The 17,679-nt window shown below is 42.7% G+C and overlaps 1 protein-coding gene across 3 annotated transcripts in view; it reads left to right on the top strand.

Moving 5' to 3' along the window:
- The window catches only part of LOC135552877 (LIM domain kinase 1-like), an 87,230-nt gene extending 69,762 nt beyond the window's left edge, over positions 1 to 17,468 (top strand). For all 3 annotated transcript variants that reach the window (XM_064984799.1, XM_064984800.1, XM_064984801.1), the window contains 13 exons: positions 667 to 776; positions 1,405 to 1,596; positions 4,011 to 4,116; positions 4,384 to 4,580; positions 6,800 to 6,989; positions 7,485 to 7,571; positions 8,774 to 8,905; positions 9,225 to 9,284; positions 9,795 to 9,860; positions 10,722 to 10,875; positions 11,646 to 11,701; positions 12,872 to 13,029; positions 13,337 to 17,468. In XM_064984799.1, the coding sequence (XP_064840871.1) occupies positions 667 to 776; positions 1,405 to 1,596; positions 4,011 to 4,116; positions 4,384 to 4,580; positions 6,800 to 6,989; positions 7,485 to 7,571; positions 8,774 to 8,905; positions 9,225 to 9,284; positions 9,795 to 9,860; positions 10,722 to 10,875; positions 11,646 to 11,701; positions 12,872 to 13,029; positions 13,337 to 13,526 (1,698 nt within the window). In that variant the 3' untranslated portion in view covers positions 13,527 to 17,468. The remainder of the gene's footprint in view (positions 1 to 666; positions 777 to 1,404; positions 1,597 to 4,010; positions 4,117 to 4,383; positions 4,581 to 6,799; positions 6,990 to 7,484; positions 7,572 to 8,773; positions 8,906 to 9,224; positions 9,285 to 9,794; positions 9,861 to 10,721; positions 10,876 to 11,645; positions 11,702 to 12,871; positions 13,030 to 13,336) is intronic.
- Positions 17,469 to 17,679: the final 211 nt, after the last annotated feature.

The following is a 17,679-nucleotide window of genomic DNA, read 5'->3' as shown; positions in this document are numbered from 1 at the left end:
AAATCTGTTTGTGGTCGGTAATTTAACTCTGGCTGTTACATTCATCTGGTCATCGATTGTGATATCTGTTAGTTTACAAATCTGTTTGTGGTCGGTAATTTAACTCTGGCTGTTACATTCATCTGGTCATCGATTGTGATATCTGTTAGTTTACAAATCTGTTTGTGGTCGGTAATTTAACTCTGGCTGTTACATTCATCTGGTCATTGGTTGTGCTGTTTTTGGCCATTATTCAATTATCAGCTCTATCCTTCTGCCAGTGATTGGATAGCGCTAGATAGAAACTAACCGGAAGCTAATAACGATGATATCAACCACAGCAATCTAGCCCTACTTGTACTGGTTAATCTGCATCTGCCCTAGTTTGTTGATCTGTTTATTGCTGTTTTTGTGATGTGATGCATCTACTGACCTGAACAAGTAGTGAACTTGTAGTTGACTTGTAGTATATTCTCTTTGCTTTGTTTAACGTTTGACCTATCGTTGTGTTTTGTAGATTTCTTCTTGCCTTGCTTTTCCGTCTTGACATCAGACAGATGGTCATTGCAAGAGAATAATTTGGATCGCAATTGACCAACCTGCTGAAATAAAGGTTGTGTTATTTAGCTGACTCTTAACCCTACCTAGGAATCCTTCCCTGACCCTCTCTCTGCGTGTGTCTACCAGGTCGCAGGGGAACAGAAGTACCACCCAGAATGCTTCACCTGTCTGAACTGCAGAGCCTTCATCGGAGACGGAGACACCTACGCACTGGTGGAGAGGTCCAAACTATACTGGTACATTATAATGATCATAAAAACATTATTTATAAAATGGTCTTCCTACATGATCGTAGGGTGTAGAGATTCAGTAGACTCAAGGGAAGGGCATTATTTATCATCGAGATGAGAGGTTGTAATTTGTTCAGAATGTTATTACAGTAACACCATTGCTGTGCAGCCTGGCCACTGTAGCCTAAAGCAGAACTAGAAATGTGGAAATAACAGTAGTGCTGGATAGAGAAACAACTGACATGAGGTGAGGAAGGGGGTACTGTATGACACACACACACTGACACGAGGAGGGAGGAAGGGATGTTGAAATACAAAGCAGTCATTGTGCTGTCAGCTCTGAATGGAAGTGTGTGTGTGATGGGAGGCTGACTAGATCATTATTCTGCCACTTGACATTCTGGCACGATGTTAAAAATATAATTTAATTCTATCAGGTGATGCACACAGAAATGTAAATTGTCACTTATGTCCAAAATAAAATGTGTAATATGCGAACATGACATTGTGTAAGAACATATCACATTTGCATTCCTATTTCTCCGTATTAATATTGCTTTATGGATATTCGTACACTTTTCTGTTCTATCTATGCTGACCTCCCCCTGCCTCTCTCCCCTTTCTCACTTGACAGTGGCCTCTGTTACTACCGGACTATCGTGACGCCGGTGTCCCTGCCAGACTCACCATGTGCCAGGATTCCCCACACGGTGACCTTGGTGTCCATCCCAGCCTCCACAGACGGGCGGAGAGGGATCTCAGTCGCCATCAACCAGCCTGTCAGCCCCAACGGCTACGGCCCCGAACGCACTGTCAGGGTATCACAGTGAGTATAGAGAAGGGGTAGGGGGGTAGATGTGATGGAGGGTTGAGATATGGTGGGAAAGGGAGAGAGATTGAAAAGAGTATTCCTTATCTCAGTGGGACTTGCTGGTTTAATTAACTATTGAATAGAATTGTAATAAATACACCAAGGGAGGAATGGAGTGGGGAGGGGAGGGGTATGGAGTGGGGAGGGGAGGGGGATGGAGTGGGGAGGGGAGGGGGTGGAGTGGGGAGGGGGATGGAGTGGGGAGGGGAGGGAAGGGGGATGGAGTGGGGAGGGGAGGGGGTTGGAGTGGGGAGGGAAGGGTAGGGGGAGGGGAGGGGGATGGAGTGGGGAGGGAAGGGGGATGGAGTGGGGAGGGGAGGGGGTTGGAGTGGGGAGGGAAGGGGGAGGGAGTGGGGAGGGGGATGGGGTGTGGAGGGGGGGGTGGAGTGGGGAGGGGGTTGGAGTGGGGAGGGGGTTGGAGTGGGGAGGGAAGGGGGAGGGAGTGGGGAGGGAAGGAGCATGGGATGGGAGGGGGATGGGGATGGAGTGGGGAGGGGGATGGAGTGGGGAGGGAAGGGGGAGGGAGTGGGGAGGGAAGGAGCATGGGATGGGAGGGGGATGGGGATGGGGTGGGTGGGGGATGGAGTGGGGAGGGGAGGGGGATGGAGTGGGGAGGGGAGGGGGATGGAGTGGGGAGGGGAGGGGGATGGAGTGGGGAGGGAGAGAGGGAGGGAGGGAGGGGGATGGATCAGGAGGCTAACGGAAGTATGGGAGATGACTGAATGGGAGACATGGGAGTCAGAGACTCAGAATGGAAGTGAGGGAAAGTGAGGACATTGTTATTTAAATCCAGTGTAGATGAAATACTATACCCATGTCCTTGTACAACAAAAGGGATGGAAAGGATCTAGCAGTAGGTACGCTGTTCTGACTTCTATCTTTCCAGTGGACCAGTATACCATTCTGTACATGCTAGATTTTCTATTTCTTCTATAGTCATACTTCCTAGACTTATGATGTAATCACTCGGCTAATGGAATGTGAGAAAGATGGATATTGAGGTTAAATCTACAGTTGAAGTCGGAACTTTACATACACTTAGGTTGGAGTCATAAAATCTCATTTTTCAACGACTCCACACATTTCTTGTTAACAAACTATAGTTTTGGCAAGTTGATTAGGACATCTACTTTGTGCATGACATAAATCATTTTTCCAACAATTGTTTACAGACAGATTATTTCACTTATAATTCAAGGTATCACAATTCCAGTGGGTCAGAAGTTTACATACACTACATTGACTGTGCCTTTTTAAATAGCTTGGAAAATTCCAGAAAATGATGTCATGGCTTTAGAAGCTTCTGATTGGCGAATTGACATCATTTGAGTCAATTGGAGGTGTACCCGTGGATGCATTTCAAGGCCTACCTTCAAACTCAGTGCCTCTTTGCTTGACATCATGGGAAAATCAAAAGAAATCAGCCAAGACCTCAGAAAAACATTTTGTAGACCGCCACAAGTCTGGTTCATCCTTGGGAGCAATTTCCAAATGCCTGAAGGTACCATGCTCATCTGTACTAACAATAGTACGCAAGTATAAACACCATGGGACCACGCAGCCGTCATACCGCTCGGGAAGGAGACACGTTGTCACGTAAAGGGAGTCTTATATCGACATAACCTGAGAGGTCGCTCAGCAAGGAAGAAGTCACTGCTCCAAAATTGCCATAAAAAAAGCCAGACTACAGTTTGCAACTGCACAATGGAACAAAGATCGTACTTTTTGGAGAAATGTCCTCTGGTCCGATGAAATAAAAATAGAACTGTTTGGCCATAATGACCATCGTTATGTTTGGAGGAAAAAGGGAGAGGCTTGCAAGTCGAAGAACACCATCCAAACCGTGAATCCCAACCGCTTAAGGACAACAAAGTCAAGGTATTGGAGTGGCCATGACAAAGCCCTGACCTCAATGCCATAGAACATTTGTGGGCAGAACTGAGAAAGTGTGTGCGAGCAAGGAGGCCTACAAACCTGACTCAGTTACACCAGCTCTGTCAGGAGGAATGGGTCAAAATTCACCCAACTTATTGTGGGAAGGAGACCTGAAACATTTGACCCAAGTTAAACAATTTAAAGGCAATGCTACCAAATACTAATTTAGTGTATGTAAACTTCTGACCCATTGGGAATGTGATGAAAGAAATAAAAGCTGAAATAAATCATTCTCTCTACTATTATTCTGACATTTCACATTCTTAAAATAACGTGGTGACCCTAACTGACCTAGGACAGGGAATTGTTACTAGGATTAAATGTCAGGAATTGTGAAAAACTGAGTTTAAATGTATTTGGCTAAGGTGTATGTAAACTTCCAACTTCAACTGTATTTCCAACTGCTTATCGCTGTTCTCTCATTCCTTCTCCAGGGTGGACTCTGAGTTGATCAGTCCAGATGTGAAGAACTCCATACATGTCGGAGACCGGATCCTGGAGATCAACGGAACACCCATCAGGAATGTTCCTCTCGATGAGGTAAGCTAGCTGACATCTCTTTACTTGTGTTGCTGATAGACATCAATGACATTGATTTTAGATGTTAATGAAATTTGATGTTACAAGATACAAGATACAAGTTTAAGTCCTTACTCTTGTTTATTCTACTGCATCAGAGCATGGTGGACACTAAGGGGAAAACATCAACACTCTTAGCCATACTACATGTTATGCTATATGCTATTTTACATTCTATATGTTATGCTACATGCTAATGCTACACTGATCATATGTTTCCTCCACCAGATTGACCTGCTCATCCAGGAGACCAGTCGTCTGCTCCAGCTGACCATAGAGCACGACCCCCACGACCAGGGGGGTTTAGAGGGTGAGACAGTGGGCGGACCCCTGACCACCCCCCTGTCTGACGGTCCAAGCGCCATCCTCCCCATCACTCAGCCCCCACACCCAGATATCAACAACCTGCGCTCACGCATGATCACGTAAGGACTAATCTCGGTGACGTTTAGAGGCGCACAAATACAGGCTGTTGTAGTCATGGTGTTTTGTTTTATTTCAACCTCAAATACAGTATGAATAGAATAGAAAAGGTAATAATTATGCAGCAAAATACAGATTTATATGAAATCTTCAACTAAATGAGATATATACATAAATAAAAACATTCAACGTGTACTAAACACATTTTAAACATACACTACCCGTCAAAAGTTTGGACACTCCTACTCATTCAAGGGTTTTTCTTTATTTTTGTCTATTTTCTACATTGTAGAATAATAGTGAAGATACCATTCTGTATACATTTGGTCCTTCTTTGGACACTGTGTTAACTAACTTCCAAACAAGCTTCAATGCCATACAACACTCCTTCCGTGGCCTCCAACTGCTCTAAAACCAAATGCATGCTTTTCAACCATTTGGTGCCCGCACCCACACGCCCGACTAGCATCACTACTCTGGACGGTTCTGACTTAGGTATTTGTAGTTGTCCACAAATTCTAAGTGTCTGGCTAGACTGTAAAGTCTCCTTCCAGACTCATATTATACATCTCCAATCCAAAATTAAATCTAGAATCGGCCTCCTATTTCGCAACAAAGCCTCCTTCACTCACGCCGCCAAACATACCCTCGTAAAACTGACTATCCTACTGATCCTCGACTTCTGCGATGTCATTTACAAAATAGCTTCCAATACTCTACTCAGCAAACTGGATGCAGTCTAACACAGTGCCATCCGTTTTGTCACCAATGCCCCTAATACCACCCACCACTGCGACCTGTATGCTCTAGTCGGCTGGCCCTCGCTACATATTCGTCGCCAGACCCACTGGCTCCAGGACATCTATAAGTCTATGCTAGGTAAAGCTCCGCCTTATCTCGGCTCACTGGTCACGATAACCACACCCACCCCTAGCACGCGCTCAAGCAGGTATATCTCACTGGTCATCCCTAAAGCCAGCACCTTCTTTGGCAGCCTTTCCTTCCAGTTCTCTGCAGCCAATGACTGAAATGAGTTGCAAAAATCGCTGAAGCTGGAGACTTATATTTCCCTCACTAACTTTAAACATCAGCTAACCGATCGCTGCAGCTGTACATAGCCCATCTGTAAATAGCCCACCCAATCTACCTACCTCATCCCCATATTGTTTTTATTTACTTTTCTGTTCTTTTGCACACCAGTATTTCTACTTGCACATCACCATTTGCCCATCTATCACTCCAGTGTTAATTTTATAAATTGTAATTACTTCACCTCTATGGCCTATTTATTGCCTTACCTCCTCACACCATTTGCACACACTGTATATAAACTTTCTTTTTTTTCTATTGCGTTATTAACTTAACTGTACGCTTGTTTATTCCATGTGTAACTCTGTGTTGTTGTTTGTGTCGCCAGGTCGCAGTTGTAAATGCGAACTTGTTCTCAACTAGCTTACCTGGTTAAATAAAGGTTAAATATAAAATAATAATGCATAAATAAAACTATGAAATAACACATGGAATCATGTAGTAACCAAAAAAGTGTTAAACAAATCAAGATATATTTTAGATTCTTCAAAGTAGATACCTTTGCCTTGATGACAGCTTTGCGCACTATTGGCATTCTCTCAACCAGGTAGTTGCCTGGAAATGAGGTAGTTACCTGGAATGCATTTCAATTAACAGGTGTGCCTTGTTCAACCTTAATTTGTGGCATTTCTTTCCATCTTAATGCGTTTGAGCCAATCAGTTGTGTTGTGACAAGGTAGGGGTTATATACAGAAGATAGCCCTATTTGGTAAAATACCAAGTCCATATTATGGTAAGAACAGCTCAAATAAGCAAAGAGAAACGACAGTCCATCATTACGGTAATGAAGGTCAGTCAATCCGGAAAATTTCAAGGAACTTCAGTTCTTCAGTGAAACGGATGAGCAATTACATATGTAACTGCAGTCACGCTGTCGCTTCCATTTCCTAATTAGTCTATAACAATAATTGCTGCTAGAATGGTGCCTGGCAGTACCATTTAACACTGTGAAACACAATATGGATGCGCGTCAGTTACACTGTGAGACTGACTGATGATTGCTTTGTCTCCACCTGTTCCATCTTTCTCTCTTTTTCCTCTGCCCCTCACTCACTCCCTCGCTCTTATTTTATCCCTTTCTCCCTCTCTCTTTCTCTGTTTCTCTATCTTCCTCTCGGCCCTCTCTCTCCAGGCGGAGCTACAGTATAGATAAGTCTCCGGGCTCCAGTAACGCAGCGTCCCCTCTCTCTCAGAGGAAGGACTTTAACCGCTCCGAGTCACTGCGGGTCGTCTCCAACAGTCGAATGCACCGGATCTTCCGGCCTTCAGACCTCATCCATGGAGAGGTGCTCGGAAAAGGCTGCTTTGGACAGGCCATCAAGGTTAACACACCAACCTCTACACACTCTGGTTTTGATTTGTTGACTGATGACTTGGGTATGACGCGGCCATTGTCTGTTCAACTGTCCTCTCTGTTAAAAATGACCATGGAAAAGAAACTCATTTTGGGGGACAGTTCCAACACCTTAAAAATCCACTTCACACTACTAAAAGTGTGTCAAACGTTACTGCGTAGGAGCAATATATTCTGTATTCAAAAGTTCCAGAAGATGGCAGCATTGAGATGTTTTACAGAATGGCCTCTGATGTAACCAGAATGTACTATACGTCTACATCTGCTGCTTGGAAGATGCACTGAGCAGGGAGCAAATATCAGCTTTGAGAGGGGGACAACATATATCTAGAGTTGTTATACCTTAGCAGTTCTTAACAACTTCCCAGACGTTGCCTGTTGGGGGGAAATTAGCTTTGAAGGGAAAGTGTCCCCATGCCCTGTGGCGCAGGCTGATGACATCACGGGGTGTGTGTATCTGCAGGTGACCCACAGAGAGACAGGGGAGGTGATGGTGATGAAGGAGCTGATTCGTTTTGATGACGAGACGCAGAGGACATTCCTGAAAGAGGTGGGTGACATTACTCTATTTGACCCTTGACTTATTTTGCCTTTGTTGATGTGTCACCATCAGGGTTCAACGGGATCAATTCAGGAGATACATTCATATTCTAAATTCCATTTGCTTAAGAATGATTTCAGAAGATTTTAAATTGGTCTTATATATTAACGGTTTATGAAGGCACACCATCCATCTCTTTCCCTTACTCCAATGATTTGAATGAACCACCACAGTCAATGACAAACATTGTGCTTGTCCCAAAGAGCTCCCACTTCTTCTAAGAACAATACAATCCTTTGCTATGTGTCTATAGCACATGTATCATCAATAACAATGCTTTGGCTTAGTTTACTGACAGAGATCACCTACCATGTTTCCAACCATGGCCACTATTGTAAAACCCTCCTGGGCTACGTTTACCACAGAATGTAGTTTGTCAAACTCTGAATGTCATGTTTAGATGATTGTCATACACACCCCTACAGCTCGTAAAAAGTTCAGGTTAACACCCGTAGTCCTTTTAATAGCTCTGTAAACAGTAAAAACATCAGGCCATGACCACCCACAAGCAAACAGCTGGAGGAATGGAGACTACAGTTTGTTTTCTAACTCTTTTATTAGTGCCTAGCCTGTATAACACTCCAATTACAATCTCTCGCAATCTAATCACACAAAACACAAACACTGCCTTGGGAATGGTTTCCTGATGTTTTTAACTTGATCGATGGATTGGAGTCTGGTCCTTATGGTAGAGACATAGTAGTTATTTTTAAAACCTTTGGCCTTTTTGGACTTGGCGGCCATTTTAAATCAAAGCCTTTAAAGAGTTTTCTACTTCACAGTAGCTTATGTAATGTGTACCTGCTTTAGGAGCTAATCAGTTCCTCTCGCTCTGGGAGGCTGTAATAACCACGTATTACTCCTCTTTCTTGTTACAATTATGTCAAGTTAATGACAGGAGAGGAGACATCTTGTATGTGTTAGACCAGGAAGAAATGGTTACAGACTAAAATCGAGTTCTATCTCACAGAGACCCTCAAGGCGGGAGACAAGGAGGTCTAGGTCGTTCACTAATTATCTAGCTACCCACCCAGTTCATTTAACTAAATACTGCCTTTACTAAACCCACACAACCACTCCCCATAGCTCCAAGATGATTGATCTTTATGAGGAGTCAGGACAATAACTAACATACCCTCCTCTCTCTCCAGGTGAAGGTGATGCGTTGTCTGGAGCACCCCAACGTGCTGAAGTTCATCGGTGTCCTTTACAAAGATAAGAGACTCAACTTCATCGCAGAGTACATCAAAGGAGGAACCCTGAGGGAGACAATCAAGAAAATGGTAACGTGTGTGTGTGTGTGTGTGTGTGTGTGTGTGTGTGTGTGTGTGTGTGTGTGTGTGTGTGTGTGTGTGTGTGTGTAGGATTGTAGTACTTTGTTGCATGCACTTCTGTATGGGTGTGCCACCGCACCAGCTTGTGTGTGTGTGTGGTTGGGTGGCTGTGTGTCCCCATGAGTGCATAGTTGCGTGTTGTACATTGTGTCTCAGATTCATCAGAGGATTTAGGATTAGAGAGCCTCTCTTTAGTTTTAATCACTGGTGTTTATGTTCTGTGAAACATCCAGAGTCTGATTCTATCCTTGTTTTGTCTTACTAACAGGACACCAACTACCCATGGAACCAGAGAGTGAGCTTTGCTAAAGACATCGCTGCAGGAATGGTGAGGGAATGATCCATGCCTAATAGAATGTATAGAATGCCTCTCGAATGGGTCTTTTCAGGACTAGGGCACCATGGGCTCACTGCTGCAGTCAGAGAAACTGCAGTGCAGTGGTGGTGAATAGAATATCAGACAGTGCAGTCAAACTAACCATACTCACACTGCCCTCTAGTGGAGATCTAGAGGAAGAGTAACAGCAGTGTTGATCACGTGTAGAAGAATTTCCCTATATGAAAATTACATCTTGAATTCCTTCTGGATTAGGGCATCGTGGGTAGTCATAGTGTGTTGCCTTTAATTTGGGTTTGCAGTGATGAATATAGCACATGACTGTAGATTAGTGAATTTACAAAGGCTATACTCTGAAAAGGGTTTGAGAGAAGGAGCAACAACAATGCACATTTGTTCCACTAGGCACTGGTTTGAGGTTTAGGCTTAATACCTAACTCTTGTTTTCTTTCTTTCTCTCTGTCTCTTTCCATCCCTCTCTCTCTTCTCTTCATCTTCCAGTCATATCTGCATTCCGTGAACATAATCCACCGCGACCTGAACTCATACAACTGTCTTGTCAGAGAGGTGAGTAAAGAGATGTTAGGTATGTTCTCTCTAAAGGGTGTGTGCTTTCTTTGAGGATTAAGACTTTGCACCTGTATGTCTAGATCACATACAGGTTTGTCTCTCGTTGAGAGAGATGTGACAATGGAGATTCCTTGACGTTAGAAAACAGAGAAACCTTTGTTAGGGTTAAGTACTGGACAGTAGAGCCGCCCTTCTTAAATCAGAATCTTACAGGACAAGTGACATGCCATGTACTGTACACTTCTTCACCTAGACCTGTTCAAATAGAAGGTAGAAAATATATCAATTTCTATGAACTGACAAGGTAAACATCCATGTTGAAGAAAACACTGGATAAAGATATTGTGTCCTAAAGTATTAGATAAACAGACCAGGATGAGGATTCCTATGTCCTGTATAGTATTTGATAAAACACTAACCCGGAGATCTGATAGGGTTTATATTGAACCTGAATAAGCAGGTGACTAGTCTGGGGTCTCTGGGGTATACTGTATTGTACTCACTGACACACTGTCTTCCTGTCTGTCTGTGTTTTTACCTCTCAAAGTCAACAGTCATAGTATTCACTCTCTTTATTCCTCTATGTTGTTGAGTGTGCCCTCTCTATCTTTCTCTCTCTCTCTAACTGGCATTTGTCTTCATGTCTGTGGTAAGATGTATAGTCTTGTAGGTAGGTTTGCAGTGTTTTTGGTATTCTAAGTATTGTCATTTATTAGATGTGACTCTGTCTGTGTGTCCTCTGTCTCCCTGTGGAATACGAGTGTGGTGGTGGCAGACTTTGGGCTGGTGTTGTTAGTATTGTGTTGTACTAGATGTAACTCTGTCTGCTCTGTTTGTCCCCTCTCTGTCTCCCTGTAGAATAACAGTGTGGTGGTGGCAGACTTTGGTCTGGCTCGGCTGATGGTGGAAGACAAGATCCAGGACAAGAGTCTCCTGCAGAAGAAGCCTGACCGTAGGAAGAGATACACGGTAGTGGGCAACCCCTACTGGATGGCCCCGGAGATGATCCACGGTGTGTATGTAGGCGTGTGTGTGTGTGTGTATTCAGGGCAGTGGTGGGAAAAGTACCCAATTGTCATACTTGAGTAAAAGTAAAGATACCTTAATAGAAATATACTCAAGTAAAAGTGAAAGTCACCCAGTAAATACTACTTGAGTAAAAGTATTTGGTTTTAAATATACTTAAGTATCAAAAGTAAAAGTATAAATAATTTCAAATTATTTTTATTAAGCAAATAATTAAGCAAACGCCATTTTCTTGTTTTTATATTTATTTACACATAGCCAAAGGCACACTCCAACACTCAGACATTATTCACAAACAAAGCATGTGTGTTTAGTGAGTCTGCCAGATCAGAGGCGGTAGGGAAGACCAGGAATGTTCTCTTGATAAGTGTGTGAATTGGACCATTTTCCTGTCCTGCTTAGCATTCAAAATGTAACAAGTACTTTTGGGTGTCAGGGAAAATGTATGGAGTAAAAAGTACATTATTTTCTTTAGGAACGTAGTAAAGTAAATGTTGTCAAAAATATAAATAGTAAAGTACACATAACCCCAAAACCTACTTAGGTACTACTTTAAAGTATTTTACTCAAGTACTTCACACCACTGGTTCAGGGTCGACCTATTTTAACCATTGCTTGAATTGCAATTAAATGGAATGACAACCATATGGCTTTTAAACAGAAAAATGTGAATTCTTCAGTTGTTTCAACTCCACATTCTGTAATACATTGTCAGTACTCTGAAACCAAAAGCCTCACAAGTGTCTTCTCTCACAGGGAAAAGTTATGATGAAAAGGTGGACATCTTTTCCTTCGGGATCATGCTTTGTGAGGTGGGTGCCCGTGACAGCAGAATATGGAAGTAATCCCTGCTGCTGAGAAAGTAAAACAGTCGAAAGTATTCATATTCCTCATTAAATGCTTTTGAGTTATGTTAAAATAGAGAGACCAATCAGTATGGTACCATTAGGGTTGGTCCTAGCAGCACTGGGTTGAACTATTCTGTTGTCAGAGATGCAGTGAGTCTATCTCCACGTGGATGTCATTAGGCAGGGACTCCACAGAGGCAGGATTACAGAGGGGAAATTATCTTTATGTGGTGGGTGACTTATAGGGACTGGGGCTACCTGTAGTCTAGCTAGCTGATCTGATGCCATTTGGTGGTCCCATTGGGCATACCCTCAGTCCCTCTATGATTGGTATACTCTGTTATTGGGGACTCCCTTTCCCCTGGACCTGGAGTCTCACAACAGTAAGTCAGATGTACATGTAGGATCTTAATTTCACCTATATTGTCACAGAAAAATAATCCTGCAGCAACAGGATTTGAACGGTTAGTCCATAATGTTGCTTGATTGGTGGCTAGGCCAAAAGAAGGCTACATGGAACGTGACATACTGTTAATATAACGATCTGTTAGTGTGGGTTTTCAGTGAATTTATGTCAATCACAAAGTTCTATTGCATTTTCTACAGTGCATGAAAAATCTCAGCAACAAAAGAGTGACCGAATTAAGATCTTACATCTGTAGGCCCTCCCGAGTGGCGCAGTGGTGTAAGGCACTGCATCTCATTGCTAGAGGTGTCACTACAGACCCTCGTTTGATTCCGGGCTGTATCACAACTGGCCGTGATTGGGAGTCCCATAGGGCGGCGCACATATAGCCCAGCGTCGTCCCGGTTAGGGTTTGGCCGGGTTAGGCCGCCATTGTAAATAAGAATTTGTTCTTAACAGACTTGCCTAGTTAAATAAAGGTTAAATAACAAAAATATTATAATAAAATGAGAATCTGGCGAGCAGTCGTGATGTCTGATATTAGTTTATGACTAATGATCCAGCTTCATAACTGGTGTTATAACTAGTCTGAGGTTGTTGCCCTAGCATATACAACAGTGCCTTTTGCCCTTTCCTTACTGTGTATCTCTCCCTTACTCCCTCGCTCTCTATCTCGCTCTCTTTTTCTTTCTTTCTCTCTCTCGCTCTACCTCTACCTCTCCCTCCAGATCATCGGTAGGGTGAATGCAGACCCAGACTACTTGCCCAGGGCCCATGACTTTGGCCTGAATGTGACAGGCTTCTTAGAGCACTTCTGTCCTCCAGACTGTCCCCCAGCCTTCTTCCCTATGGCTGCCCTCTGCTGTGACCTGGATGCTGAGAAACGGTGAGTGTGTAGTCTGACACTGACCTGAGTCATGTATCACCATGCTGTGTGAGGTTTTTTGGGGTGTAGATTACGCAAGTTTACTTTCTGTACACAGATTATATAAACAGGAACACTTTTCCAGTTATTTGTCTATAAAGTTACTTATGAGTGTAAACTGTATTCTAACTTTGATTGTTTGATAATACTATACATGTTGAGTGTTGGTTTATTATAAGTATCCTGTCCCATTGCTGCCACGGTAACTGACTTATGTGATCTAGCTTGACATCACTAACCTATGACTGATTGGCTCTTCTGTCTGTAGCCCAGCCTTCACCAAGCTGGAGGGGTGGCTGGAGAACCTGAAGATGCACCTGGAGATCCACCTGCCGGTGGTGTCCGAGCTCGACACGCTACACAAAGCGTTTTGGGGAAACCACACCGCCCCCACCATGGCTTGCACCGCCATGCGGTCCGAGAACGGCCTGCCCCCACACCCCGAGACTCCGGAGTAGATGGGATCTGTAACAGAGTCAAATGCTGCTGGTCTCAGCCCATGAGAGAGGTGGTTATGGTGGTCATTGAGGAGGGTAGTAGAGCCTCTGGCAATGGAGTAGTTGCATTGCATTGTCCAGGGAGGGGTGAGGCAGGAGCTCTGTACATACCTCCTCATGCCACAGCAGTCACAGTGGTCATATAGTTTAACAGTGAGCTGTCAATGGGCTGTATAGACTCAGGGGGAACCGAGGAAGGGAAAAGCCAGCCTTGTCTAAAGGCACTCACTCATTCAACTCCAACCAAGAGAGACTCACACAGACTACCATTACCACTATCATAGCTTCAGTCTCATGATTGCTGTACCTTAGCTGAATGTCAGGCTGGCAACTGCTAGCTAGCAGTATCAGTCAATCCCAGCTGTAAAAACATCCATCTTAACACTCATGTCATCTTTATCTTATTGAGATGGTGTTCAAGCATTTTCAGATGTCACTTAAAAAAAAGATGCTTCAGCCTCATTGGTAGGGGTCCCTCCTCCAGAGTGTTTGTACAATATCATGTGTTTGAAAAGTATTCCTCTGTGTGACTTTGGTTTGATTTAATTTGATGATATCAAAACCACTTTTTGAAATGCTAAAGGAGGTGCCTTTTATGTGAATAATACGAAACACATAAGTTGAGACGCACATCCAGATGTACAATAAAATAGAGCAAAGGCTTTTGAGCATAAACAAAAAGCTTTTTAAACACTGCATGACTGTAAAAAGCCCCGTCTGTGTCCAGTAAGCCTTGTCTGTTGTCTCCTCCTCAACCCCTCTACTGGTGACTGTTGTGTCACAAATGGCATCCTGTTCCCTTTATAGTGCACTGCTTAAGACCAGTTGCTAAAGCGTATTACCAAAGTAGTGCACTATAGGGTGCCATTTGGGATGCATTCTTAAAGTGATGCCCCTGGTAGTGTAGAACATATGGTCCATGAATGACTATTCCTTCTCTCACTGTGCAGCACTGACTTGACTTTGAGGTAAACTTATTTCACACCTTTGATACATTTTTCCATTTCATATGTTTATTACTCTCTCTTTCCTTCTCATTCACATCGAGGTGAAATCTTATGTATTCAAACTCAACCCACCCAATGTATATAGCCGGTGATAAAATCATATTGTAAATGTTTTAAATATTCTAAATGTACAGACATATTTTGTATACTTATAATGTATGCTACATTGCCATATTTTTATTGGGCTACCTGTTGAAATTAAGGAGAATAAGAAAAGTAGGGCAGTGGTAGCTGATATGGAGCAGATAACTTTCGACAGGGATGATGACTTCCTGTCTTGGGTTGCCATAGTGACAGACAGTGGTAGGGGGCTTTTAGGAAGTTCATGCGAAGTAAGAGAGCATGTTAGGGTCCTAGCTCACTCCTACCGACCATCACTGTAAGTGTAAGCACTCTCACAAGATGTGTCCCATTTACTCCCGTCGTCTCATCTCTGCATATCAAGTTATTTTGTTTACAGCAGCTTTTGATCTGGTCTAGACTCCAGAGAGTGCCCTGACTATGACCTTGAATAGAACTACTCTGTGGGTATCGCCTCAATTGAATGCAACCATAACAAGAGAATCAACACAGAGTCACAACATGAAGGTTATGTAGTTTGGCATTATATGCCGAGCCACATTTACTGTTTATTCCTCTCAAAAGAAATTGAGGATAATTTGTTAGTTGTTACTATAGAGTTCTTTAGTCATCCATAGCAGGGTGGATGTGTTGTGGAAGTTGGAGACAGCCAGACAGTCACATCATAGTGTCTCTCTGACCACAAGCCTCTCTCAGTCCTACAGTACATGGAGACAAACTTAGTCACAACACAAGTCTCCTCTACATGGAATTCCCTATGGGAGGCCCTCTGTTTACACACAAACTGCTGGCTGTAATTAATATCTATATTGTATGTCTGTTGTTATGTCTCTCATACTACACTCTCTTGAAAATAATCTCTCTGTATGTGAATCTTTCTCTTGAACACTGTCACTCTCATTCTCTCACGCGTGTTCTTTTTCCATCAAACATTTTCTCTATTCCCTATTTTCCACTTGAAGATGAGCTGCATGGTGTACTTGCTATTGAGATCACTTCTGCTGTATAACCAGGCTATTCTTTTCTTTTTTTAAATTGTGATTAAAAGGAAAGAAAGAAAGAGACAGGAAAGAGTGTACAGACAGAGACAGGAAAGAGTGTACAGACAGAGTCAGGAAAGAGTGTACAGACAGAGACAGGAAAGAGTGTACAGACAGAGACAGGAAAGAGTGTACAGACAGAGACAGGAAAGACTGTACAGACAGAGACAGGAAAGAGTGTACAGACAGAGACAGGAAAGAGTGTACAGACAGAGACAGGAAAGAGTGTACAGACAGAGACAGGAAAGACTGTACAGACAGAGACAGGAAAGACTGTACAGACAGAGACAGGAAAGAGTGTACAGACAGAGACAGGAAAGACTGTACAGACAGAGACAGGAAAGAGTGTACAGACAGAGACAGGAAAAATGACAAAAGACATTTAAAAAAAACACAGCATCTCTTTTTATATATAATGACTGAAATCTTTTTGTATAGATTTGAGTACTTTGATTTGCACTTTCAATTTAGGGTTACTTGTGATAAAGAACTAAAATGACGGTTGATAATATGAATGCAAGTCACTGATGGAGCCTTTCAATTAAATTGTAAACGTGTCCTGGGAAATTCTTCCTTCTTTGTAGCAAACCAGAGTTAGGTGGCCATTCTGATGCCTGCAGGTATTTATTATTAGATAACTCTGTCACGGCATGTCTGTCTCATTTCAGACATATCCTCAACTTTAAAAACATGGTACATGCAACATTGAGGGGTTCAAAAGAGATACCTCCCAGGCCTACCTTCTAATTGTCTAAACTATTCAGCCTAGTTATTTCAAATTCTTCTAGTTTGCTACAGAGAGGATGAGATAACCATGGTCTGTCTGCTGCCTATAGACCGATCCTTTGTGAAGTTCTGTGTTTTCTTGACTGTTTCACCTTACGGTGTTGTCCAGAGAGGGTTAAACCACTGTTAGTCTGTCATCAAAAGAGAGCACTTCTACGGTGCCTTTTTCACATTATTGTGCCAACCCGAACAGTATTGAGCTGGCTAAATATCTTCCTTTCCAAAACGATTCCAGAAACTAGGCTGGATGTGAAACAAGGCCAGAGTAGTACACATCTGTTTGCCTTGTCATGGAATCGGCTCAGTTGTGTGAAAAGGGTATACTTACTGGCCTATTCAATTACCAAAATCACAGTAGTACAATAAGCCTCCAATGAGAATGCAGTCCTCTACCTACCTGTCAATGTATAAATCAGTACAGAAAATATCTCTCTTATGCACATCTTCTGCTAATGTGTTAATCAATGGGCATGTATGGGAATTCAATTGAAGGATGTATGGGACTTTGCCATGTTTGTAAATATGTATCACCATGCATGTCAAAGCCACATTGTCAAGCATGTGTATGGATGTATGGATGAGAATGTGTCAGCAGCACTTCTTTGCAAAGTATCCTTACCGCTGAACAATATGCTGTGCCTTTGTTTTAAAGCTGGCCTTGCCAACGACTCGACTCGAAACGCTTTGTTTGAACTGATTTTTTTGTGTAAAATTCAATCCTGATGATAATGAATGGATTTAACATCCTTGCTGATATTTTGTTTTATTATGAGATTTTCTTCTTGTTGTATATCATATTTATATTTTCCATATTTCTCCATTTTTGATATCTTAGGGATTATGGTTCATTTTATTTTCCTTTTATTTAAAAAACAAAAACAACACAAGCTGTGAACCTTTCTGCACTTTAATCCTGAACGTGAACATTGAGAACCCTAGGAGACCACTGTATTTCATCACAGCTGGAATAAACGTGTTGCTCCTTTTAATGATCGATCAGTGTGTGATTTATTGTATGATTACTTATATCCTTTACATTTGATATGACTACTATACAAAAAAAGTACTACTGGAGGAGGAGATTGTGTATGCAATGGAGGGCAGGACCCACCTTTCATCCCATCAACCCCAGATGATGATGATCAGACATCCCCTCCTCAGTGCCATACTTTCACTTTCTCACTGAAGTGAAGTAGGCTA

Source organism: Oncorhynchus masou, chromosome 13, assembly GCF_036934945.1.
Source record: "Oncorhynchus masou masou isolate Uvic2021 chromosome 13, UVic_Omas_1.1, whole genome shotgun sequence".
In the NCBI taxonomy this organism is placed as follows: Eukaryota; Metazoa; Chordata; class Actinopteri; order Salmoniformes; family Salmonidae; genus Oncorhynchus; species Oncorhynchus masou.
Note: the sequence above shows the minus strand (reverse complement) of the source record. Positions and strands in the feature narration are given on the sequence as shown.